The sequence below is a fragment of the Artibeus jamaicensis genome, unplaced genomic scaffold (genome assembly GCF_021234435.1).
Source record: "Artibeus jamaicensis isolate MK-2021 breed Jamaican fruit bat unplaced genomic scaffold, CSHL_Jam_final contig_1998, whole genome shotgun sequence".
NCBI classification, from domain to species: Eukaryota; Metazoa; Chordata; class Mammalia; order Chiroptera; family Phyllostomidae; genus Artibeus; species Artibeus jamaicensis.
The window spans coordinates 4,767,035-4,792,165 of record NW_026521407.1 but is presented as its reverse complement, the minus strand read 5'-3'; the positions used below and the strand labels follow the sequence as shown (position 1 = coordinate 4,792,165).

The window sequence follows — 25,131 nt, the reverse complement described above, 5'->3', positions numbered from 1 at the left end:
CTAGAAAGGATGCATGCTGTTCCTAGAAAAATCAGTGTCTTTTTCCATGGTCACCCGTCACTTGTGAAGGACCACAGTAGCAAGTGGCCACGGTGGGGAATCAAGTAAGACAAGAGGATCAGGGGTGGAGTCCTCTTTGGATTTGGGTTGTGAATGATTATCTGTCCATTTCAGACCCAAGCCTTCCTTCCAGGACACAGGGAATGTTTGTTACACTGGGGCAGCCCCTGAGAAATGCACAGGGTGGAAACTGAACCGCAAGGCGAAGGCTCAGATGCACAGTCCCTAACTGACAAAGCAAAGAGCTTTGATGAATGGAGACTCGATGTCTGACCTTCAGGTTGGGAACAGAGGCTGAGTACTCTTGAGCGGAGGGGGACGCAGGTGGATGGAAGCACTGGGAAATTCTTCCGGGATCCCCCCCCCCCCCGCGACTGTACCTGTTAGCAAAGGGCTCCCCACTTTCAGGTCATTTGTCTTCTGGGTTTAATTCAGGATTTTCAGGTTCAACTGGCTTCTTAGGAGGAACATGAAGAATGTCCATAGTTCAGATAATGGGACCTATTGTGTGTTCTCAGTCAATAGCCCTAGGCATTGCACTACTGGGGTTCAGGATCAGTAGATTATAACTATTAACCCAGGTGACTGTCATTTCTCTGCTCCCATGCCTGGTTACCCCAAACAATCTGCAATATGAATCATAACAAAAGGAGAAAAGCCAGAACAGATAGGGCGATGTCTAGCTGGGTGGGGAACAGATGTGAGTCCTTGGCACTGTGTTCCTGACTTATCCCCGGCGTGTTTGGTGCTCCGCAGAGTCCAGCTCCCTCGGCAGCTGCCCAGTCAACCCCCTCCCTAGACACAGCACTGCCGGCCCGTGGGAGGTCACGCTGGAAGGGAAGATAGACCAGACTGCACTGTTCAGTGTGGCAGCTACTGACCACGTGTCTCTTGAGTACTTACAAGGTGGGGGAGCCGAACCGGGGTGCGCTTTCAATGCGAAATACATACTATTATGAAAAAAGGATGTAAAGCATCTCACTGGTAATTTTTATTTAGATTACAATGTTGGAATAATATTTTGGATATATTGGAGTAAGTGAAGCATATCCCTTTCTTTAAATGGAAGTATAACTGCCATCCGGTGGCCTCTGAGTTTCAGGTATGCATCCCAGTGATTTGATATTTATGTACATTATGAAATGACTACCACAATAAGTCTAGTTACCACCCGCCGCTGTACAGTGTTGTTGCAGTGTTATTGCCTGTACTGCCCTTTACATCCCTATGACTTAGTAATTTTATAACTGGAAGTTTGAACCTCTTAGTCTCCTTCACCTATTTGAGCCTTCCCCTCTGGTCACTACAAGTTTGTTGTTTCCTGTACCCGTGAGCCTGTTCATTTTCTGTTTGGTGTATTTGCTTATTTTGTTTTTTTAATTCTACATATATGTAATCACACAGTATCGGTCTTTGTCTGACTTACTTCACTTTGCATAATACCCTCTAGGTCCATCCATGTCATCTCAAATGGCAAGATTTTATTCATTTTTATGGCTGAGTGATATGCCCTTGTATATATAGTTGACCCTTGAACAATGTGGGAGTTAGGGGTGCCAACTGCCCACACAGTAAATAATCCACATATAACTTTTGACTCCCCAAAAACTTAACTACCACTAGCTTACTACTGACTGGAAGCCTTACTGACAACATAGAGTCAATTAACACATATTTTGTGTATCCTTGCAATAAAGATAGAGAAGAGAAAATGGTATCAAGAAGTTACTGTATTTATTGAAAATAATCTGTGTGTAAGTGAACCTGCCCAGCTTAAACCCACGTTGTTCAAGGGTCGCTGCACGTACCACCTGTCCTTTATGCATTCATCTGTGGATGGACGTGTGTCCTTCATGCTGATTTCACAGTTCGTTTTTTTTTAATGTAGTTATTAGAAAACATAAACGTGTGGATGCAGCTTGTGTTGTCCGTCCAGTGGGCAACTGCTCTAGACCAGCTCGTGGGCCCCCAGTGTGAGTCGATTCAGCATCAGACATGATTGCCTATTAAGGATCTTGTTTCATTATCCAAATCATCTTGTTTACTTTTAAAATTCCCACCATAGGCCGAAGGGCTCAAGATAAACAGCGAGTCTTGTACCCCTGCTCTTCCTCCTGATACCTCCTGGTTTCTCTTCCAGAGACAAGCCTCTCCCCAGTGCCCTGCACCCTTCCAGAGACACCCAGGAAACTGCGCTCCCCAGGGCCCCTTAGTCTCCACTATTCCCTGTCACTTCACGCCTCCCCTGTCTCAGTTACGTTACCTGTTGACCACTGTGGGCTTCTGAGTATGTCCTAGACCTAGAGGGTGGCAGCTTTTGGTAGACAAGTGTCCCTAGGGGCGAGGATACTGCAGGACATAAACGTTAAATAATTAACTTGTGTTCAGTGATATGAGGAGTGAGGTCTCTTTAGACCTACTATCCCATTGTCCCCCAGACACTTGCTTTTCTAATAACTTTGAAAAAACCAGCATGGAGGATTCTAGCATGAGCAGCGGGCGCACCTGCTCAGGGCAGAGCTGAGAGCCAGACAGGCGCGCCCCGCTGAGCCTGCGCGCCCACACATCCTGCCAGGCTCACGTAAAGGGCTTTCACCTCTTCGGAGAGGAAGAAACTGGAGATGAGAGTTATTTGCCTAAAGCCTTAGGGACCCAAGATTGAATTAAATGACTTTACGCTGGAAATAACTTTTCTAAGGCAAATTTTAGTATGTTAATTAAGGTGGCCAAACCTTGAATTTTCATAGTTTGGGGAAAATGGTAGCCCAGAGATGTGCCATGTGTAGCCCACTGCCTATATTTAGAAAGAACTTTAATGCTTTCGTCTTTGTCATTTCAAAGCAACTCCTTAAGGCATAGAGGATGGGAAAAGGATAAAGAAAACTACACCGTATTGCTCTGCCCATACCCCCACCCACTAGCATTGAACGTGTGTCATACTCTGGTAAAATGCACACCGAGGGACACCTAGAAGAGGAAGACGTCATTCCTGAGTCCCACTGCAGACCTAAGGAGTAAGACTGAGGGTGGAGCTGGGGACAGGCGCCCAGTCTTGTGCGTCTCCTTGCAATGAACAGACACCAAGCACTGTTTAGGTGCCAGGGAGTCAACAGGAAACAAGAAAGATAAATCAAATGTGCCTGTATTGTGTTTTCAAAAAAAATAATTGTAAATGTATTTAAGTTTAAAGGAGTGCACCCAACCCAAATGTGGTTTGAGCTGGACCAGGTAACTGAGGTGAGCTCCCATCAGGGACAAGACTGCCAGTCAGTTGGCTGATACCCTTTTGGTCCTGGTTGCTCTACACAACTGGGCCAGGACTCCAGCCACTCGCTGAAGAGCCAAAGCAATTGGATGCGGACAACCAGCAATGAGAGGGTGGCAATAGCTCTGTGGGCCCTCACGGTCCTCACAGTCTAAGCTTGAAAGCAGAGTTTTAATCCAGGTGGGGGAATTTGAAGAAATAATCCTGAAACCCAAACTGAACCCCGGTAATGCAGACAAGGCCTGCTTACTGAGGGTTAGGAGAAGCACCATGAGGCAGAAAGAGACCAGCCTTGAGATCAGAAAGCCTGCGTGCAAACCCTGGCACTTTGACCCACCAGCTGTGTGACGTTGCGGGCATCACGTAATCCTCTGTGTGCCGTCAGTGAGCTCATTGGGAAAACGAGGAAACCCCACCTACCTTGCAGACTTCATGAGGGATTTTAAATGTTCATAAGGCACCTGAGGAGACACACAAGACAAATGATTGAATTTTACCTAAGTATGAAATTATTTAAATAATACTAAGTTAATAAAGTCATCGGCTGGCAGCGACGGCTCAGTAGACAAATAGTCCATGGGACACACACCTGGAAATCCATAATCTAGGACTGTAAGGGGAAAACTCATTCCAGATGCCACTCTCTAGGGTCCCCGACCCTGGCCAAAGACTGGGCAAGGCTAAGGGATGGGTAAAGGGCTTTGGTATCAACAACGCTGTGTGGCAAGAACATTCCCAACTTAATGGCAGACCCTGTCCAATGTCCCCTTGAGGCGGATGGAGGATGAACAGCATCTCTTCACAAACATCCCTGTAGAGTTTGCAAAGAAGTAATCTGTAGCTTGAAGAGTCAATATTACCATACATAGGTTCAATTTTTACCTTAATAATAATAATCGGATTAATATCAGAATAAGCGGCACATGTGATCTGGTTCTTCTATGTTGACTCCAAAATTGTGGTCTCTGCATAGGAAAAGCAGACCGACTCAGACTGATAGGCTAGAGAAAGACTGGAATAAACTTGGCCTTATTCAAGAAGAAACCTCCGTCCACCCTCCAGGGTTAAGAACAGTGGGTGAGATCTTGGAAGTACTTCTGCAACCCTCCCACACAACTCCATCTATGGTAACTCAAAGCAGATCCCTCTGGTCGGGTTTTATCTTCTTCTTTCCTTACCCACATCTCAGCCACTGTTTTTCTAATAGCCCCAACCCAACAGCTCCAAATATTTACCTTCTGCTTTCTTTGAAATCTGCATTACAAATATGCCTTCTCCCAGTGCTCCACATCCTTCACCTCTTTCTCTCCTCAACATCCAGTGCCCTCCATTTCTAATCATTACTCTGAAATTTTCATAGCATAGAACACCTAGGCAACTGCTGAGGAGAACCCCGTGCCCAAATGAATGACATCGTGTAAATGCTATGTCCAGGCTGAATTTTTTCTATACATCTAGGGGTTATGCTATTCATGTATATACACCCTTAGTTTTTGAGCATGTCTAACTCCCAAGTTAGTATGCTATGTACCTTCGATATACAATAACATAAAGGGGAAAAAGGAAAAGAGGAAGGGGAGATGTGCTTCACAGATTATGGAACGGAGTCACTTGGTTGATTTCTAATCTTGGGTCTGCTACTAACTGGTACAGTCCTGCCCGACCTCTCGGCCTCTCTGCGTCTCAGTTCCCTGGTTTACTGGTTTAAGAGACTGGGGTTGCTTGTCTCCGAAGTCCTTGTACCTCTAGAACCTACAGGACCCTAATTTCGCCAGTCCGTGTGTATGCTACACTGTGGTGAGGCCAGTGATTTGACCCCAGTTGTCTCTCCTTGCAGTGATGCCCTCGGAGTGCCTGTGGGAGCAAGCAGTCCACTGGCTTCTTTCATTCAGCCTTTACGAATCAACCCTTTGGCACCCTGAGCTACTGTGCAGGAAACCAGACTAAGTGCTGGTCTTCAATCTCTCAGACTCACTAATTACATACAAAGAAGACCTATTACACACCTCAGCAGAGCAGTCAGAGACACATAATAGGAAATCTCAGTTGCAAAGAAAGGACACCTAATTTATATGACATGGTTGTTGGACCTTCTTCACTAACTGCTCTGGGCACTGAGCCAACATTATGGGCTCGGCCCCTAGTTGCTAAGCCAACACCACGATAGGCGGGTATGATCCATCTTTCAACTGGGATTTCCCCTGCTATCCAGAATTGTAAAATCCCCAAGAGTATTCAGGCCAGGTCTGGCCAAATTCAACCCAATCTGCTACATCCATAGGGACACCATATTTGGGTGTTAAGAATTCTCCCCAAACCCAGAAGTTACTTATAAACTACAGATTTCCCTAACACTCTTAGCCTAATTCTGACTTTTCTTTCAAGAGCTGTAAAATTTAGCATCAAACAGGCTTGGGCTGGAATTCTGGTTCTGCTGACCTCTAACTCGAGCTTCATTTCACTTCTAGGAGCCTCCCTCTCCTCCCCTGTGCAATATGGGTAGTAATGCCTTCCTCACATAGGCAGTGCAAGGGTTAAATACAAAGCTGCTAAGCACTAGGCCTGGAATACACCATAATTGCCACTGCTGTTGGGGATGTTGGGGTTACATCCCTCAGCCCACTGTGTTCCCTCAAATTATAGTGAAAGATAATCTGCTACATAAGACTGTATCCTAAGGACAAGAATGCCAGCACTTCTGTGTTGTAAGTGAGCAGGGTCTGAGCCAACTCCACACAGAAAAATAAAAAGACCGTTATTGTCTGAATTTACAAGGTCACTGAGAAACAGCCTGCAGACTCTCTGTGGTGGCTTTGAAGTTGCTCTCTGAGACAGTGGGGAGACCAGGAGCTTTGGGTCATAAAGATTTCTTTTGAGTTTCAATCCTGTCCCCTGCTCCCTTTGTACCTTTGAGTAGAGTTTTGGGCCATCTGTACCCAGTTTCCTGGTCTGTAAGGTGGCGGGTGCCATCTGACACGTAGCGAGTCCTCGGAATGTTTGGGTGCCCTCCGCCCTGCCTTTTCTAACCTGCTGTGTTGAGAATGCAAGTATCTTCCTTCCACACAGTTGGAGGGAATTCTGCTCCCTCCTCACTACTCCCTTTGTAATGTTCCATTTCCATTTATCTCTGGAGAATTATGTCCAAGTATACTTGAGGAGATTTGGGTCGAACTGCCTTGAGAGGGAATATACTGGAAACCTCACGTAAGCTTTGAATCACACCAAGAAAATAACTTTGTATGGAATCTTTTGGAATTTCTGAAGGCGAGGCTTACACATGCTTAACTATCTGCAATAAACATCAACCCTGGGAGTGCTGTCTCTGTTAAACCAAAAGATCTTCAATAAGTTTATTTTGTGCATGGCATCTTTGAAGAAAAAAAGGATGTACCTTCTCTTTTTTTGTCCATCTGGAAACAGGAAGTTAGAAAAGCCTGAGGTACTTAACACCAGAATCATCTCTGTGGTTCCATACAGACTCAAGAATAAATCTCCCTTCTTATTCACATAGCTTTTGATGAGAAAAATTAAATTGTTTCTTAACAATTGTTCTATAATTCAGATGGACATTATTTCAAACTCTCGGTATGAATGAGGTTTGGAGAACAGACTTGGTACAGCTGACTTTAGAAATTATGAAATATTATTTATATGTTATATATAGTTTACATATATAAACTGTTATATGTGATATCAACACAACGCTTTGTCTCAGATCTGTTTAAATAAGATGTAGTAAAGAAAGCAAATGAGATCTGAAGGTACGTGTAACGGTTGATTTTATATATTAACTTGTCTGCGTCATAGTGCCCCAATCTATAGTCAGACATTGTTCTGTATGTTTCTGTGAGGGTGTTTTTGGATGAGAAAAACATGTAAATCAGTGGACTTTGCATAAAGCACATCGCCCTTTATGTTATGGGTGGGCCTCACCCAAACAGTTGAAAGCCTGAGCAGAGCAACAAGACTGGCCTCTCTGGAGCAAGAAGGAATTCTGCGGCAGAGGCCCTTGGACTTGAGCTGCATGGAGCATTGGCTCTTCTCTGGTCCTCCAGCCGGCCGGCCCACCCTACAGATTTTGGATTTGCCAGCCTCTGTAATCACACCAGCCACTCTCTTAAAAGAAATCTCTTTCTGTCAACATGTATGCATCTGAAACAAGCTGAGATACTTGCATTTGCTCACGTCAAAGTCATTAGACTTATCCAAGGACAGATGAAGTCAGGGGTTAAATCTCATGTTGACACATCAGCATAAAGCTGGTGAATATTCCATAGAAAGCCTCCCCTAAGGCCTCCCATCAACTCCTAGCCTTTAAAATCCTTGAGATGAAGGACCCAACGTGCTCTCCTCCTCTCTGCCACACCCGCACCTTTCCCTGCCCCTCTTCCTCCCTCAGGTTCATTAGCTTTTCCTTTCTCTCTCCTAAGCTCCAAGGGCCCTTCTGCCTCTATAACTTGTTTCCTGAGCCTACACAGCCCGGCTGGGTCACTTCTGCTACCTCTGTAACTTTCCAAATAAACTTGCTCTTAAATCATTAGACTTAGACTCAGAAGACCTGGGTTTGCCACCACTGCCCGCTGTGCAATCCTGGAAAAGTCACTGAGCAGTCGCCAACGGCACGCACATTCCTCATTTGTAAAAGGGGCATCGCGTACATCTCTCATCTAATTTTGCAGTGGATTGAAATATAACAAAAAAGGAGAGCCATGGGGCAGCCACAGGCAAGGGGGAGATCCCCCGCAGCATCGAATTCTCTATGGGGCTCTGTTTCCTGGTCTGCATCGTACGACTTCTTCAACGTGCTGTGCACCTACGTAGTTCACTGGAAACACAGTAATTAGCATCACAGACGAAATGACACTACCGCAGTGTTAATTACTACAGTGCAGATATACTGGCGGATATCATACATAATGTTGTCCAGCCTTTATTTTTAAATTAAAGTGCAACAAACCATACCGTGGCTACACAGCTTTTTTTGATTAATACAAATTAATGTTATTTTGGTGTCTAGGGAAACAGTGGGGATAAGAGGGTGTTGCATCATTTGTAAGAATACATAGGCAGATGGTAGAGCTCCAGTGGATTCCCCATCCACTCAGGTGGGAATCCCTCCACTCAGGTCTCCACACAATGGAGAGTGTGAGCTCCACGAGGGCAGGAACCATGTCTGATTTTACTCCATACAATCAGCTCCCAGCACATAGTCACAGACATTGAATATTTTACGGATTACTGTTGAGAGAGAGAGAAGGAAGAGAGGGGGGAGGGAGGGAGGGAGGGAGGGAGGAAGGAAGGAAGGAAGGAAGGAAGGAAGGAAGGAAGGAAGGAAGGAAGGAAGGAAGGAAGGAAGGAAGGAAGGGTATAGAGTCCTGTAAGCAGATGGAGTCCAGAAGAGGAGTGGAGATTTAGAAGGCGCAATGTTTTATTCCTGACTGCCCTGGTTTTGTGTTTGCTTCACGGTCTTTGGAATGACCTTGAAGGCATCTCACACCTGGGGCTTTAAAATCCAAAAGGGGAGACAAGTGACTCATCACAATGCAGAAGTCAATTCAAGTTCTTCACTGTGACATTCAGCGAGCAGCACCGTATCCCAGCGGGCTCTGGGAAGTGTGGAAGATCTACGTGGGCCCTTCAACGTCTGTGAGGCCCCCATGCAACAAGTCAAAATTAAGGGAAGGGAGAGAAGGAGAATTACATGTTTTATTTATTTAATTCCCATCACAACCTCACTGGGGACATTTTTTCCATGTTTATTGTGATCAAATACACATATGAAATTGATCATGCTAACCATTTTTATGTGTACATTTTAGTGGTATTAGTACCTTTACACTGTTGTGCAACCGTCCGTCTCCAGAATGCTTTCATCTTGCAAAACCGAATATTTAAGCCCATTAAGCAATAACTCCCCATTCTCCTCTCCCTCCAGCCCCTGGCCACCACCATTCTACTTCCTGTCGCCTTGACTTTGACCACTCCAGGTACCTCATATAAGTGGAATCATGCACATTTAAAGTAATTACTGATAAGGAGAGGTTTGCTTTTATCATTTTGATGTTTGTTTTCTAATGAATATATGCCTCCTTGCTTTTTTATCCTTCGTTTTCATGAGGAAGATTTTCTTATCCCTACCTTAGAGTTAAAGAAACTGAGGCTTCAAGAAATTAACTGAACTACCCAAGGTCCCCGAGAGGCAGATGGGGAATCTTTTGACTCAAGAGGCCTTGATTCTTCCATCGGCTATGTGCCAGTATGCTGTCTAAGCATTGTGAAAATGCGGACAAGCATGTGACATTGTCACTGCCTAGATTCGGTGAGCAACGATTTTCTTAGGAGCATAAAACAGACACAGATGAAAGGATTTCTACAAGTGCAGGGAAGCCCAAGATACCTGCCCAATGGCACAGAGCATATGTCCTGTAAGAATTCAGTGCAATTCCTCTCACACTCACTGCCTTGAATACCATAGGTGCCCATGGATGTTACGGGTTGAATCTGATGGTTCTGTTTATCTTGTCATTTCAAGAGAATTAGAGAGGTACAGCCCAGATCTGTGGAATCTGTTCTCCAGAGGGATGGATTTGGCACTTGGCAGTAAGCACTTTAATAATGCATATACCTTTACACCCAGAATTTGCCTAATGAAATATCCCTGTTTTGGTAAAACTATCATCTATAGGGATGCTCTTTGCATTATTTTTGTACAATAGTGAAAAAGTGGAGGGGATGTAAAGATTCAACAATAAGTTATGTATTTTTACAGTGGAAAATTATACAATCATTTCTAAGTAATATTGCAGAATAGTTAATAACCTGGAAATATTCATTAGTAAAAATAATATATAACATTTATGTTATTATATATTAATAATACACTTACATTCTATATGGCTATATGTATTTAAATATAAATCATATATGTGGAAATAACTTATCTATTTATATACATAGGTAAAATTATCTCATTAAAATATGGGTATATACAGTTATGAATGTGAAGAGCACATACACCAAAATATTGGTGGTGATTTTTATTTTCTTGAGCTGTTCTGTATCTTCTTTACCATAAGGCCTGCATATTATCTTGTTAATTTTAAAAATACATTTTACTGAAAGGTGGATGCAATGTCAAACAACCATATTTCTGATCATTTTACCGCAAAGGAATTCATGAATTGGGACATGAAAAAGATAAGTTCGCACTTATAAGTTCTCAAATTTATAAGTTGCGCACTTATAAGTTCGCAAATATAAGTTCTCATATTTACTAAATTTGCATTTATTGGAGACTGGAGAGCAGGACTGGAGTCTTCAACATGGATTATTTGGTTGCAAGGATTAGATAACTTAAGAAAATATTAATTTATTGATAAAGTTCTGAGAAAGCACTGTGCAGGTCCTCCAGTCTCATAAAGGAACTGGAATAAAGAGGTACGAAGGTTTCCTGAAATTCAAGTAGTAATTCTCCCCAGTTCTCTGTCTCCCTGAATAGTTTCCTTTGTCACTGTTGGCACGTCTGCTTTTCTTTTCTCTCTCGGGTCTGAGTCAAGCCACTTAGTGGGTTGACTTTCTGGGCTCCCCGTGACTTTCTGGTTCACCTACTCAACAGAGACTGTCCAGAGTTTCTCTTGATAGTTCCAAATTCACAGGAGAGAGATGATTGACTTAATGTATATCAGTTAGCTTTTGCTACATGACAAACAACCCCAAAACTTAGAGACTTTCAACAACCAATTATGTCACTCCAAGTCTACAGGTCTGTGGGCAGTTCTTCTGGTCTAGGCCAGGCTGAGCAGATTTTGACTGGACTGGTCAGCTGGTGGATGGTCCATGCAACAGCCAATCTAGAATGACTTCTCCTGGGATGGCTCTCCTCACCATGGGGTCATCCTCCAGCAGGCCGGCTCAGGCTGGTTTGCAGGGTGGTCTCAAGGTTCCAAGAAGGAGGAAGAAAGTAGAGGTCTACTTTCAGAACTAGCATGTTACATCCACTACATGCTGTTGGCCAAAGCAAGTGCAAGGCCAAGCCTGATTCAAGGGATGAAGAGATAAACCCCTATCTTGCTGGGAACAGCTACAAAGTCATATTGTAAGAAGTGCAGTTATGGGAAGGGGAAGAATTCTGGCTGTTTTTGCAATCTGCACATATCTCTTAGGACCCCAGGCTGACATAGGGTCCATCTTGCAGGTGTACCACATTTACATATTCTACATCACCTGCTTGGTTGATGTCGCAGGGAAAAAGAGACTGGAGAACTGTGCATAAGCTTTTCATTGTTTCAGCCTGGAAGTTATTCTTGTCCTGTCCCTTCCTAGCCCATGACCAACACCAGTCCCATGGGCTCCACCTTATGGCAAGATGGTGGAATAATGAGTCAGTGGACTGTTTAGCGAGAATTACTGTGTCTGCCACAGTGAGCATTCTACAGAACTAAACTGACGGATCATTTCTAAGAGTAGCATCAGAAGGGTAGAGGGGCAGGCAAGGCTATATCAGAAGTTATGTGAAACCCTTAAAAAACGCAAGAAGCTGGGCCCAAAAGAGTCAAAGTAAGCAGGAAGAAAATGCAAGTCACTGCATCAAATAGCCCAGAAGCATTCCAGCCAGACCCAGTCAAAGCCTTCCTTAAGCTTTAGATCTGCTCCTAGAGCTAAGTCAACCCAGAAGACTGAGGCAGTAGAAGTCACAGGTAGGATTAAATGTTCTAGAATCAAGTATTGAGAGGTGCTAAGGAAATAGGAACATGAAGCCAAACATGAAATTCAAAGAGGAAAAAAGAAAAAGTAACATCAAGCAGTAAGGTTAACCTCTTGCAGGGGCTGAAGCAAGTTGGACTCAGGAGTGAGGAGTAAGTCTGAGAATCTTTGAAAGAGGAATTTTGTGTGCATCTCTGTAGCTTAGCCCTGAGGCCAGCAGCTGTGAGGAAGGATCAGAGCTCTCATTCTGTGCAGCCTCTGTCTGCAGAAGTGAGAGAGGGACCTAACCAAGCACCCAGACTGGACACGTGAGACTGCAGACCTGAGCCTTCGGTCTCCCACGAGGGTTTGCTCCTCTTCACCCATTTTGGCCTCCTTGTCTCTCATTTGGCCTTTGTAGCATCTTCTCATAACTGCTTTCTCCAATTTCTCATACATGAGATCTGAACTTTTGCAGCGTCTCTACTTTCCCAATGCTTATGGTAAGAAGACAAGTTAATTTTTGTAAGGTGCAATGTCCAAAATATTAGTCACAGTTGATGAGGTCTCCTTTGCATTTCTACCTCAAATTCCTAAATGATAACGTGTTTTTCGTTGCACAGAAAGTACCTTAGAAACCAGGTAGGGTACGGATGCCCTCTGGGGAGGCTGCCGCTCCTTACTCCACATGTGGATTCAACCCAGTGTCCTCCCATCAAGAGGGAGCTAAAGGCACGGGGCTAAGCACCATGCTGGATTTGGTGAGAAATGGAAAGAGGAGAGCCTTGCTTGACCTGTTGCCCATTGCCTTACAGGTCAGTGGGACCATGTACAACACTGGAAGACACGTGTCCCTGCGCCTGGACAAGGAGCACTTGGTCAACATATCAGGAGGGCCCATGACATACAGCCACCGGCTAGAGGAGATCCGGCTACACTTTGGGAGTGAGGATAGTCAAGGGTCAGAGCACCTTCTCAACGGACAAGCCTTCTCTGGGGAGGTAGGTGGGGTTGATGAAGTACTAAAGTTAAGTGCTAATGAATGAGATGTGGTGCCTATTTATATCTATGGTGGGGTAACGGAAAGATTTCCCTTGAATCTGTGAAACAAGAAGGTCTGTACCTTCTTTCTCCATGTCTTTTCCAAGCTGACGTGGAAGTCTCTAAAGAGGTTCCAGTGTTTATCAGGGAAGGCCAAAATTAAACTGAATATTTCCTTCTGACACATTAGTCACCTTTCTTGTGACTTATGCCTTCAGTTGTCTCCAGAGCATTATTTCAGCCCCAATCCTTACCTTTCAACTCCATCTTTACTTACTTCTCTCTGGGCAATCAGCCTTCCATATGTTACGTATGATAGTATAGTCCACAATTCTCCCTTCTGGTAGAATGGGTCTTATTGGCACAAAACTATAATTTACTATGAAATAAATGTCAGGCAATGAAGTAGTCACCATAAATGGGGAGTCAACTCAAACAGGATTCACTGTCATAGCAGTGAGCCAAACCACAGTTTCAGTTATGAGAGCTACCGTCTACATAGCTAACATCTGTGTCATGACACTTGACAAGCAGGATGTATTTTATTTGACCTCTTTCACCTCTCTTACACTTGAGGGTTGTTATTAACTAGGGGCCGGGGTACTTACGTGCTACATATTCTATAACTAGGTTTCTATTTAAGAGTCCTCAGTAACTGATGTCAAGACAGTTTTGAAATAACAGAAGTGTGTATCTCATTATCAACTTGGTCTTTCTAAGTTATTTTAATCAAGATCATGTTCAAACATGGTTTTGTTTTTAATGTGATAGGGCCATACACTGAGAAAGAGATGCACAACCTCAATGAATACAGTGGCCACATTTTAATAATTGCTCAAAGTGCATCAACTGAAAACCTTCCTAGGCATTCTGCTAGTTACCAGGAACATGCAGATCAAAACAACACAGAGCTCCCATCTCAGAGGAGCTCAAAGAGTATTGTATTCAAATCATTCAAGAATAATATCATGCTGTAATGGAGATGTACAAAGGCCTTTTACTTGAAGGGGTTGGGAGGAGCTTCACCTTTGAACTGAGCTGAGAAGAGAAGCAATGCACAACAATTTTAAAAGCATCAGGTTTCCAGGTAAAGAACCTGAGTTTGTGCCTCTGGCTTTGATACACACTAATTGTGTGATCTTGAGATGCCTACTTGACCTTTTTAAAGCTGAGTTAGACCGCTCTCAAGGTTATTTTGAAAACTAACTGGGAGTCCAAATGTGAGGAGAAACTAGTACTCAGTTGTTGATAGACAGCAAAGATAAAGCAGGAGGTGAGGATAATAAAGGCACCGTGCTGGTCAGGGCACTGCGTACTGGGGAAACTGCATATAGATGTCGTCCGTGATCAATTAGTAATAGCCACATAGAGAACCGGGTTGAGGCGGTTGCTCTTCCTGATTCTGTAGCAGACATTCTAGGATTGATTAGAGATGCCTGCCAAAGCATTGTAGTGAGAAAATCCCAGGAGTTACAGGTCTTAGAGTAGTGCAACAACTCATATTGAGAGTGACTGGAGACTGCCAGGCTGAATTAGACAATATTTAAAATTGGATAAATTCGTCCTTTTAAAGCCTTTTAAGCAAGTTATTTGTTGACTTGCTTGCTCACTGATTTGTTTGCTGTTATTTCTTTGTTTTTCTGCCTCACTGTACTGTTGTACTCTAGTGCCCATAACGATGTTGCCTCAGAGTGAAAATGAACTTATGAAAGAATTTATTCAATGAGTGAATGACAAAATATTGATGGTTACTGGGCTAAAATCTTTACATTGTAGAAGTCCTCAGAGTTGCTTGTTTCTTCAATATGTAATAAGGGGGCCCTGGCTGGTGTAGCTCAGTGGATTAAGCGCGGGCCTGGGAACCAAGCAACCACGGTTCGATTCCCAGTCAGGGCACATGCCTAGGTTGCAGGCCAGTTCCCATCAGGGGACTCACAAGAGGCAACCATACATTGATATTTCTCTCCCTCTCTCCTTCCCTTCCCCTCTAAAGATAAATAAATAAAATCTTTTAAAAACTATGTAATAAGGGGGATCTGTAATTTATATGTGAAGTACAATTTTGGCGTCAATGAGAACTTCCAAAATCCTAAAAGGAAGCATGTAACAATTTCGTCTGTAAATATGTTCACTTTCTTAGACTTAGCCCAGACCACAGGTGTCAGCACGGCAGGGAATCCTGTTTTAAAAGTTCCCAGGAATCTGATGATGAGATTTGTGAAGGACTCCCTCAATTGTACATAACTAAGTGTTCGCAATGAAGAAAGCATTGGCCTATCAGAATTAACTGGAGATCATTGTCAAAATACTTACATTTGAGTCCTTCTCCCAAAGCAGCTGAATCAGAGTCTCCAGGAGTGGGGTCCAGTATGCACATTTGTAAAAACTCCCCCAAGAGATTTTAGTTAGTGACCACTGTGCCAGTTTCAGCTCAGGTTCCACCTGAATTTATCCCAGTTTCTTAAACTGGGATTTAATCAGCAAAGCCCTACAGCTGGAAACAGCAAAGCTGTGGGCTTTCTAGATGGATGGGATTTGGAGAACAGCTTCCTAAGCAGGGTAGCCACACATACCTGCATCCATTGCTCCGAGGCAGACTTGAGCATTAGCCCCAGCATAAGTACAGTTAGACTCGCTCTGGGTGGCCACATCAGCTGGATCACATTTCTTCCCCAGCTCCTTCCTCTCAGTGTGAGTGGTCTTAGGATGACTGGTCTATCAACTGGTGTAGTTTTCAGTGCAAGAGATTAGAATGTTGGAGGTGCCCAAACAATGTCATATAAAAAGGCATTTGGCCTTTCAGATATTTAAAGGGCGTTAGTGAGCAAGAAAAATTTGGTATCTTCTTTGTGGTATGAAGGAAAATGCCTAGCATCAATGCGTAGAAGTTCCAAGAAAACAGAGTTCAGCTAAATATATGTTCTAACTAGGAGAGCTGTCAACCAATGGGATGACTTTGTCTCTGAAAATAGCAAATTCCCGTCAGTGGGATTATGAAACGTGGAATGGAATTTGAGGACTTCATAAAAGTGACTCCCATCCTTTTAGTTTTCATGCATCTTCTAATACTGACATTCTATACAGTCCATGATTTCCTACAGAAAATGTCTTCCAGTCGGATTCTCCTGAAGGTAGAATGAATGTTTACTTTAGCTCCAGTTCAAGTAAACATACCCCATCCTATGGGTTAACGTTTTATTTTTATTTTGTGCTATCTTCATGGACACCTTTGGTCTTTGTTTTTGGCTGTCCACTGAGAGGACCCAAAGTAGGCACTTCAAGCAACAAAGCGTGTATGTATTTTGTTGACAATGAATAATCACATTGCCATCTGCCCTATCTATCACTGCTGATCGTGATAAGTCAATTAATGCCAGGCATTTTCCTTGGCACAGCGCAACAGTCGTTATCTGAAGAGCTGTAGATTAATTGCCATCTTGTCTAATGAGGTTATTGTAATTGATGGTAATCATTTGCTTTGTTTTATAAAACTGGGTGGATGTACGACACAGTCAGCAACTGCATTTTTATAAAAATTATTCATGTCGTACACGAAGAACTCCTGGATGCCTTGTTGGGGGTTGGTGATAAATGAGCATATTCAGGGATTCAAATGTCCCTATTTTTTTAAGAGGGAAAATTAACTGTTTTTAATAAGTGAGACCCTTAGCTTGCTAATCATGTCTAAGTGGTTAGATTAATGTCCAGTATAAAGTAGGGTGTTTATGAAAAGAAACAAATACATTAACCAGGCAAAAGATAATATTTGAAAAGAATCATGCCTGTGGATTAAGTTGCAGTAGTGAGGCAGATAAGAAGCATCTTTCTTCTTTGGGGGAAATTGGAAATAATTCACGTAAAAAACCTTCCATAAGTTCTTTGTTTCAAAGGGGTAAGAAGGAACACTAAGAACTGCCCCAGCCACTTCACGGGGTACCTGTGGCCAGAGCCTCCTGTTTATTTTACCCACCTCACGTGGTTATTGTGCTCCTGCCATGGGCTGAGCTCTGCAGCCCAGCTCCTGCCTGGAGAAGTACTGACTGTACCAGAAAAACAGAGCCTGGCCTCTGTTGACATGTTTTGCAAACTCCTTTCATTCATTTATTCATTTGGTTAACAAATATTGGTTGAGTGCCTACCACATGCTGTGCAGTCAATAAAATAAGGAAAATCCTGTCTGTGAGGTGCTTACAGTCTAGTGAGAGTAGACGAACAATAAACATAACAAATGAGTAAATTTATATGGGAAGTTAGAATATGGAAAATGCTCTGGGAAAAGAAATAGCAGAGTAAGGGATTTCAGAGGATGAGGAATGGAGGTGGTGAGTTACAAGTGTAAATAGGGTGGTCAGTGTTAGTCTCACTGAGAGGATGACGTTTGTGAGGTTGCCATGGAGATGTGTAGGGGGAGGACACACCTGGCAGAAGCAATAGCCAGGACCATGGCTGTTTTGAAGTGGGAAAGAGCTGTGAGCATTCCAGAAAGAGCAGGAGCAGCAAGAACATGTGTGTGGTAATAGTGCATGAGAAGGCAGACACATGACTGGGACCAGGGGCTGCTACAGATCATGCCCCCTTTGCATGGACTTTGTATGCACTTGGCTTTTACCCTGAATGAAATCTAAAGCACATTGATATCTATTCTCCCAGTTAATCAGTAAACAGTAGCTCAGTGGGGTCACCCTCACTATTATCTCCTTCTCAGCTGGGGAAACTGAGGCCCACGACCATCCAGACAGTAGATGTTTGAGGCTGGACTTAGCTCAGGTCTTGTGATTCACAGCTTTGCTTAATATAGGCCAAGGTTTTATTCATAAACCTCTTAACAATGACTGTTCACCTGCTCTGGGCCCTAGACCAGTGGGGAAATTCAAAGACCTACAGACCTTGGGTCCTGCCATTTAGGAGTCTGCAATTCAGTAGAGGATCCTGTCTTCCCAGATTGGTCAGCTCCCTGCAGTCAGAGTAGGTTGTACCTTTCGGTACTTTTTCATACATGTTTTGGGCAGTTGGTAGATATTATTGAACAAAGATCGAATGAATAAAGAAAGTTTTGAAGGACTGTAGCTTTCAGAGTGCCTAAATTATGCCCAGTGTATCATTAATTAAATTCTGTTGTCACGGTGGTAAACCTGATAAAGTTGATGTCAATATTAACAGAAGTTCTAGGCATTTTGTGTTAAATTATTTATAAATACAGTGTAAGTGAATTCTTCAGGGCACCTGGGAAGAATAATGGAACAGTTGATAAGCTGGTGTGCTAGAAAAATTCACTTAGATTCCTCATTTCAGCCCTGGAATTACTCCCAGGATCGGATCAGGGAACTTGTCTTTGCCCATACCGGAAACCCAAGTTCTGGATTCCGGGAGCCAGTCCCACCCTGAGTGAGCAAACTGGCCTTAAAGAAGCAAAGCAAACAGGTCAGAAGCCCACACAGTGGTAGGGCAGATTATGACAATACCAGTGAGCGGAGGACTCTGATATAAGGAGAGAAAGTTTTCCCTCTGGACATTTTTATAATTACTTCTGGGAAAGGACAGCCTAATCAAGTCAGCAGCTTCCTGCATTGCCAGTTTTAGATGCCCACCATGGGACAGCCTAGGAGAGCCGAGGTTGCTGAGGTTGGCTCATTATCGCATTGACTTCATCCCAACCTGCATCGTAATGCTGACTGGTCCCACCAGGACAGCATTATGACCAGCACCATCCTCCTCCACTTGACTCTCATGTAGCCCCTGGTGCTCGTCTAAAGCAAGGAAGGAGGTGTTATATTACGAACGTATTAAAGACAGGCATTAACTGGGATTTGATCAAAGTTTATCCTAGACCCTAACTGTTGCCATGGAGACCATCACTATCAACAGCTTTACAAGTGTTGAATGGGTCTTCCTTTATTTAGTGACCAGTGGCGCTGCAATTAGGTATGGCTTCTAACGCTTCTGTGAACTAGCCCTACTGTTTTTTATCCATTTCCAAAGCCACAGGAATAAAATCGACTGGAAAGGAAGGTGTGGAGTAAGAAAAATTCATTCACTGCCATTCTAACCAGTGTCAACAGTTCATTAGAATCTGTGGAGATTCCACCACAGGCCACATCTCCCACTTCAAGATAAACCTCCATACAAAGTATCAGTGTTGGGGGCCTCACTGAGGTCATGTCTTCCAACCCACTTAATGAACAGCAACCAAAAAAACCAGCTGCCAGAGAGGGCAAGAGACCTGCCCAAAGTCACCGTGACTCCGTGGCAGAATTAGCACCAGGACCCAAGTTTCTGCCCCTGCTGTGTGGAATTTGAAATTTTTCAAATAATATTTTCAATGACATCAAATCCCAAGATTCAGAAGACCCTTTGAGGTCATCGGGTTTTGTTGCCCAGTGAAGTAGGTTAGCCTGATATTCAGATTTCCTGCCTTAGTGAGCAGAGCCCCATCACAAGTGTGTCTGCACCACCTCAAAAAGCTAAAGACATTGACGCGTTATTTTACAAACATGGACACTGATGAGCATCGATGAGGAAAAGGATTCAGAAGACACCAAATCACCCCCCATAAAAACGCCACCAATGTAAGAACCCTAATAGTGCCTAATTGCAAAAAAATGTGGAAATGAGTGACTGGAAGACTAAGGGAGAAAGCAAAATGCCTTAAAGATCCTTTGTTTGCTCTCAGTATGAAAAGGCAATCATACCGTCATGTTAAAAACCTAAAAATACAAGCTGCTTTTCTTTAGTTTGGATCCCCCCTCCCTGCCCACCATCCCCAATAATCATCTAGAACAGCTCAGTAATATTAAATATAAGTAATCTAGATAATAATATTGCAAAATTAAGTCATTATAAGTCTAGCTGCACCATGAATGTGCTGCTGCTATACAATTCAAAATAAAGCCGTTTAAAACCCCCAGATTCATTTGCTCTGACATATCGATAAACTTTTGCTGAAACAAAGCTAATCATCTCAATGGTGCCGACTTAATTGCTCGCCAGTTGACGGATAATAAACAGACCTGAGGATTAAAATATGAACTAATTACTGTACTCAATTGCATTTACTTGATTTCATGTTCCATTAGTTTTTTGCATCATTTCTGGTGGAAGCCTTAGATTTATGGTTGCCTTAAATGAATTATGGCACTTAGTTGCCTATGGCATGTTCGTGTTTGGAATTGGTTGGAAAGGGCAGAATTCTGGGCAGTAAATATTTAGCTGAAGAGCCCAGGATAAGGTAATAGAGCTTCGTAAGATAAGAGCCTCGTAAGGTAATTATCCATTCCCAAATACCAGCCGGAGTCAGCCTCTATAAATCTATACACATCTCAGCAGTTAAAGGGCAACTCTAGGATTGCTCTCATGATTATTCATTGGATCAGCTTCTTAGAGGCCGTCTCCAAGAAGACTCGTCGCGTCAGCCTGGAAGAAGGCTGTCGGGAAACAGACAAGCACACCGTGGGAACAGAACATTGGCCTAGGAGGCAACTACTCGGGCCACTGGGCACACGGCAACATTTTGACTTAGAAGATCTCACTTCAAGACCCTGTTCTGTCACTTGCAGGGCCTGTGATCTCAGTAAGGGCAGAATTGGGCAAGACACTTAGCCCTCCTTAACCTTTTAAACTGTGATATGGGGCCAGTAAAGCCAGACCTCAATCTGTGATAGTGTGACTGTGCCATGCAAAGAAAACACTCCTGTGACTGGGCTTATTGAGTTATAAAGTGCTGTATGAGTTAGTTATTAGCCTAAACCTTGGAGTCCTTACAGAGAAGACATAGAGAGAATCACAAAGTGCTCATATGATTGATACCGTCAGTTTTCATTCATTGAGCATGTACTGTGTCTCAGGCATTGTGCACAGTGCCTTATCACACCCAATCTGCACACACACACAAAAACCTGTGAGCTAACACTAATTAACACCATTTTAATTGGTGTGAGGAAAAGAAACTTGGAGAGGTTAAAAAACTAGCCTTGGGTCACATGGTTGGTATGGGGGAGAGCTAGGATTTGAACCCAGGTCTCTGACTTCAGCTATGTGCTGAGTGACCATAGGCAAGTCACTTGACCTCTTTGTTTCTGCCTCAAAGCATCAGCTGAGAATGCGTATGTCCATTCTCTCTACCCACCAGTGCAGGAGGGCTGCCCCAGGTCTGCATGAACCCTATGAACAGCCTGTATTTTTTCTGGCTGTCGAGTGAGACAGGCGCTGTTTCTTCGAGTGGCACAGTCAGAATGTGAACTAAGACACAGCATCATTTTGTGGATCTGCGGAGGACCACAGCTTCACTCACCTTCTCCTCTCACATGGAAGTGACACACAGACACCCAGTCGTTTTTTCTGTCACTTCTTTGAAATGTAATAAGCAGGGCACCATATATTTGTGCATTTGTTTGTATATAAACACATCTGTTTCCCTCCACGAAGCGTGAGAAACCATGTTTCTTGGCTCAGGGGTAACGGGGGTGAATACATTTTCTTGCTTTGGATCTATTTGCTGAGCCAGAAATTTCTGGATTGAGCCTTGAAAAACGAATCCTGCAGGAGCTCTTTGGCAAAATGAGCTTAGCTGGGAGGTTTTAAATTGCACTCCCAGCCCGGGAGAGGTGTCAAGAGTCAGTGTCCTGCACCAGTTTTATTCCAGAGCAAATCATTGTGCCTGCTTCAGGAAAAACTCTGCATGGTGGGCCCAACTGGCCACCCAGAATGGCTGCTGTTTCTGTGAGGGCCTCCATGGGCACCAAGTGTTTCCTGCCTGCTGGACCTGCCTCGCTGAGGCTGGTATGTTCTCCTGCCCCAGGGGAGCAGCTGTGACCCACCAGCAGGAGCAGAGGTTAACTGTAGGGGTTGAGATGGCTCGTTCTCTGTTCCTAAGTGTGCATCCTGCGTCTCTCAGGTATCAGTGGTGACCTTGGGCACGTGACTCAGCCTCCTCGTGTCTGGGTCCCCTCGTAAACGGGATGAGACTGACAGGGATGTCAGGCGTGATTGAGGAATAGCTTCTGTACAGTAAAACTCAGCAATGTTAACTAATTCCACAAGTATGTAGTCCCATAACCACCACTAGAACCACGATCTAGGACACTTCGTCACCCCGAAAAGTGCCCCCACGTCTCTCAGCAGTCAGTTCCCAAGCCCTGGCAACCACAGACCTGCCATCCCCGTAGTCTTGCTTTTTCTTAAATTTCATCCAGTATGTTGTCTTTTTACTAAGTTTCTCTCTTAAATCATTATATATTTTAATAGTTTTCCTTTGGCATATAGTTCTCTAAATGTATAACACAGGTATAGAGTTGCATAATTATCCCTGCAGTCAGGGTACAGGATGGTTCTGCCCTCTAGGCTGTTTTGAGGATTAAGAGGACCAATAGATTCTAAGTGCTCAGAACAGTGCCCAACACAGACTGAGTGCTCAAAAACCAGTAGCCTGTACCAGCAGCAGAATGCTCCTTCAAGCTCCCTCCTGCAGGGTCAGCATTGCTACCCTGTCCACATCTAACAAGAATTCAGAGTGGCATCTCTGCAGGGGGTGAAATTCTTATAAGTCCCACCAGCCATTGTAAGTTAGTTCTAAATATGTTTACTCTAAGAAAGTGGGCCTGGAGCCCTTTTCTGCTTGTCATTTTTTTAATCAGTGCCAATCTCCCTGGAAGAAATCTTTTTTCTTTGCAAAAGGCACCATCCATGGGTCGGAGTGTTTGCCCTACTCAGAATGGCACTTTTTCTAAACACTCACGTAGGTACTGAACAAGCCAGTCAAGCCCCTGCTAAAACAGCTTGACATTGTTGGGGAAATTCATCAGCTTGAGCACATACAAGGAAGTTCACTCCCTACCCTGGCCTCCTAGAAGCACCCTCAGCCCCAAATGTTCTATTTGCCATGGGCACCTGCAAGTAGAACCTTTTCTCCTTCCCCGTAAGTCTGGGCAAAGCCTTGAGCTATGTGAACAGGATGACCACATGCTCCACTTCGCTAGGACCATCCAGGTGGAGGCCAGTTGGTCCTGGTGTCATTGTAATAGCATCTCCTCTTACTCTCAGAAGTGCCCTCGTCTGTGTAATGAATCATACAGTCGCCGTAGATCTAGACGACCTTCAGCAAGCAACTTAAGCTCTCAGGATCGCCTTTCCCTCATCCAGAAAATAAAAGGATTGGAGCAGTTTCATCAGGGCCCTTTTAGCACCAAGAGGCCCATGGAAGTAAAATCTTCCTGCATAATTTCATCATCACACATAAACATTGATCCAGGATCACAGTGCTATCTGAAGAGTCTGGAACACTGATCTACAAGAAAATCTTTTTGCTACATTGGAGAGGTGCCCCGTTGAAGTATATACATATAAACAGCCACCATCATATCCCCTTTAAGATATTGTTACCGAACAAGAGGTCCGAGGGATGGGCAATACAATATTTGGCCCACCTAGGGATGCCAAATATTGTTACACAACAGGGGCCCCTCCCAAAAACAAAATACTAATATCTACTGGGCTCTTCTGTCCGCCGCCAATTGGAAAGACATCTCTTAAAGCCGGAGATTTGTGAAAAGGAAACAAAATGTTTATTTAATGCTATTCAGGCCTAATGCCTCTACTAAAATATCAAAGTCCTTTAGGTTGTACACCTACATCCACACAGCGCTCCCTTCTCCCACTGTCCCAACTCCAGGTACCGTAAATCAGGAAAAGAGCTGTGTTGCAGGTCGCTGGCACCGTCAGCTGTGTCACTGTGCAGGATCTCGAGTTAATCCAAAGTACTGTGGTACCCTCTCATGGTCCACTGGCAAGAGTCCTTTGTACCCAGTTCCAATCAAAGTCTCTCTTGCTTTTCAGGCCCTGCAGCCAAAGGGGGCACCCCAAAGCCGCGTGGGCCTCTTCTACCAAAGCTGCAGGGGTCCGCACTCCACCAAAAGCATGTGGCTGTCTTCTTCACCTGGCTGCAGGGATCTCCATTCTGGCAAAGCTGCATGGTTTTTCCCTTTCAGCTGGGAAAGTGGGGGTCCACACCCTGCCAAACCACGTGGCTCCCTCTTTCACCTCACCAAGAGGGGGTCCTCACTCTGCTGAAACCGCGTGGCTCTCTCCCTCAATGGCTGCCGTGTCTGGCTTTTAAATCCTCGCACCCATCTTCCTCTGTACCCCTATTTCCGACTCCTCCCAAGATCAGTTACACCTGCCAGTATTTCTGTATTATTAGAAGTTTACTGGGCTGCCGTCGTTAGTCTGGGCAGTAATCATCCCATGTCCTCGAGCCAATCTTCTCCAAGCCCCTACGCAGGCGCTGTAACTTGGGGGACCTGCCCCCAGTTACATCTTGGGGGAAGTGACTTCATCCCCCCAGCTCCAAGCCTGGCCACAGCCATTTAACATATCCAAGTGACCGCCAAAGGCTATAGATATGTTAAAAGACAGTGCCATGGATTAGCTGCAAGGCTGTGGCTGTACAAAACTGTCCCTTCCCCCCAACTCACACCTGTGGTGGGGGGAGGGGGTGAGGACATCTTACATGTCTCTCCATTATTCCTATACACTTTGAATTCTGGACACCATTCCAAATCTTTTTTTTTTGGGGGGGGGGCCCTGGCTGCACCCTGTATCAATATGAGCTTGGGAAATTAAGTCCTTTGATGTGACACCAAAAATTAAAGCTCAGAGTGTTCTGCTCACTTGGGTGTGCCACCGTGACTTCTTGGGATGCTTAAAATATTGCGCTTCCTGCCCCTGGCCATGCCCCCCCACCATGCTGCTCCCCCACACATGCACACACGCACACACCCTATCACATGTCACTCACTCAGCTGCTACCTAGGTAAAATGCTCTCGTGTTTAATACGGTATTTCACTAGAAACTATGGGTTCCCCTTGAACCATTTTGCTTTGTGTATTTTAATTACAATTTAAGTGATTTCTCTACACTGAGCCCTAGGAAGAAACCCCAGGAATTACTATCATTATCCACTTTGGCTTTGTTTCAGTTCTGGTCTTTGGGGAGCCAGCCCTGTGAGATGATTCTGTCACCTTTAACTCCTCCCTAAACCCCTCTTGGCGTGGCAGCATTTAGCCTCCTTTGCCGTCGAACAAAAGGGAGG

At 44.2% G+C, this 25,131-nt stretch overlaps 1 protein-coding gene across 2 annotated transcripts in view; it reads left to right on the top strand.

Annotated features, from left to right (window-relative positions):
* CA10 (carbonic anhydrase 10) overlaps window positions 1–25,131 on the top strand; it is a 449,583-nt gene that overhangs the window by 329,763 nt on the left and 94,689 nt on the right. For both annotated transcript variants that reach the window (XM_053673299.1, XM_037129593.2), the window contains exon 4: window positions 12,823–13,008. In XM_053673299.1, the coding sequence (XP_053529274.1) occupies window positions 12,823–13,008 (186 nt within the window). The remainder of the gene's footprint in view (window positions 1–12,822; window positions 13,009–25,131) is intronic.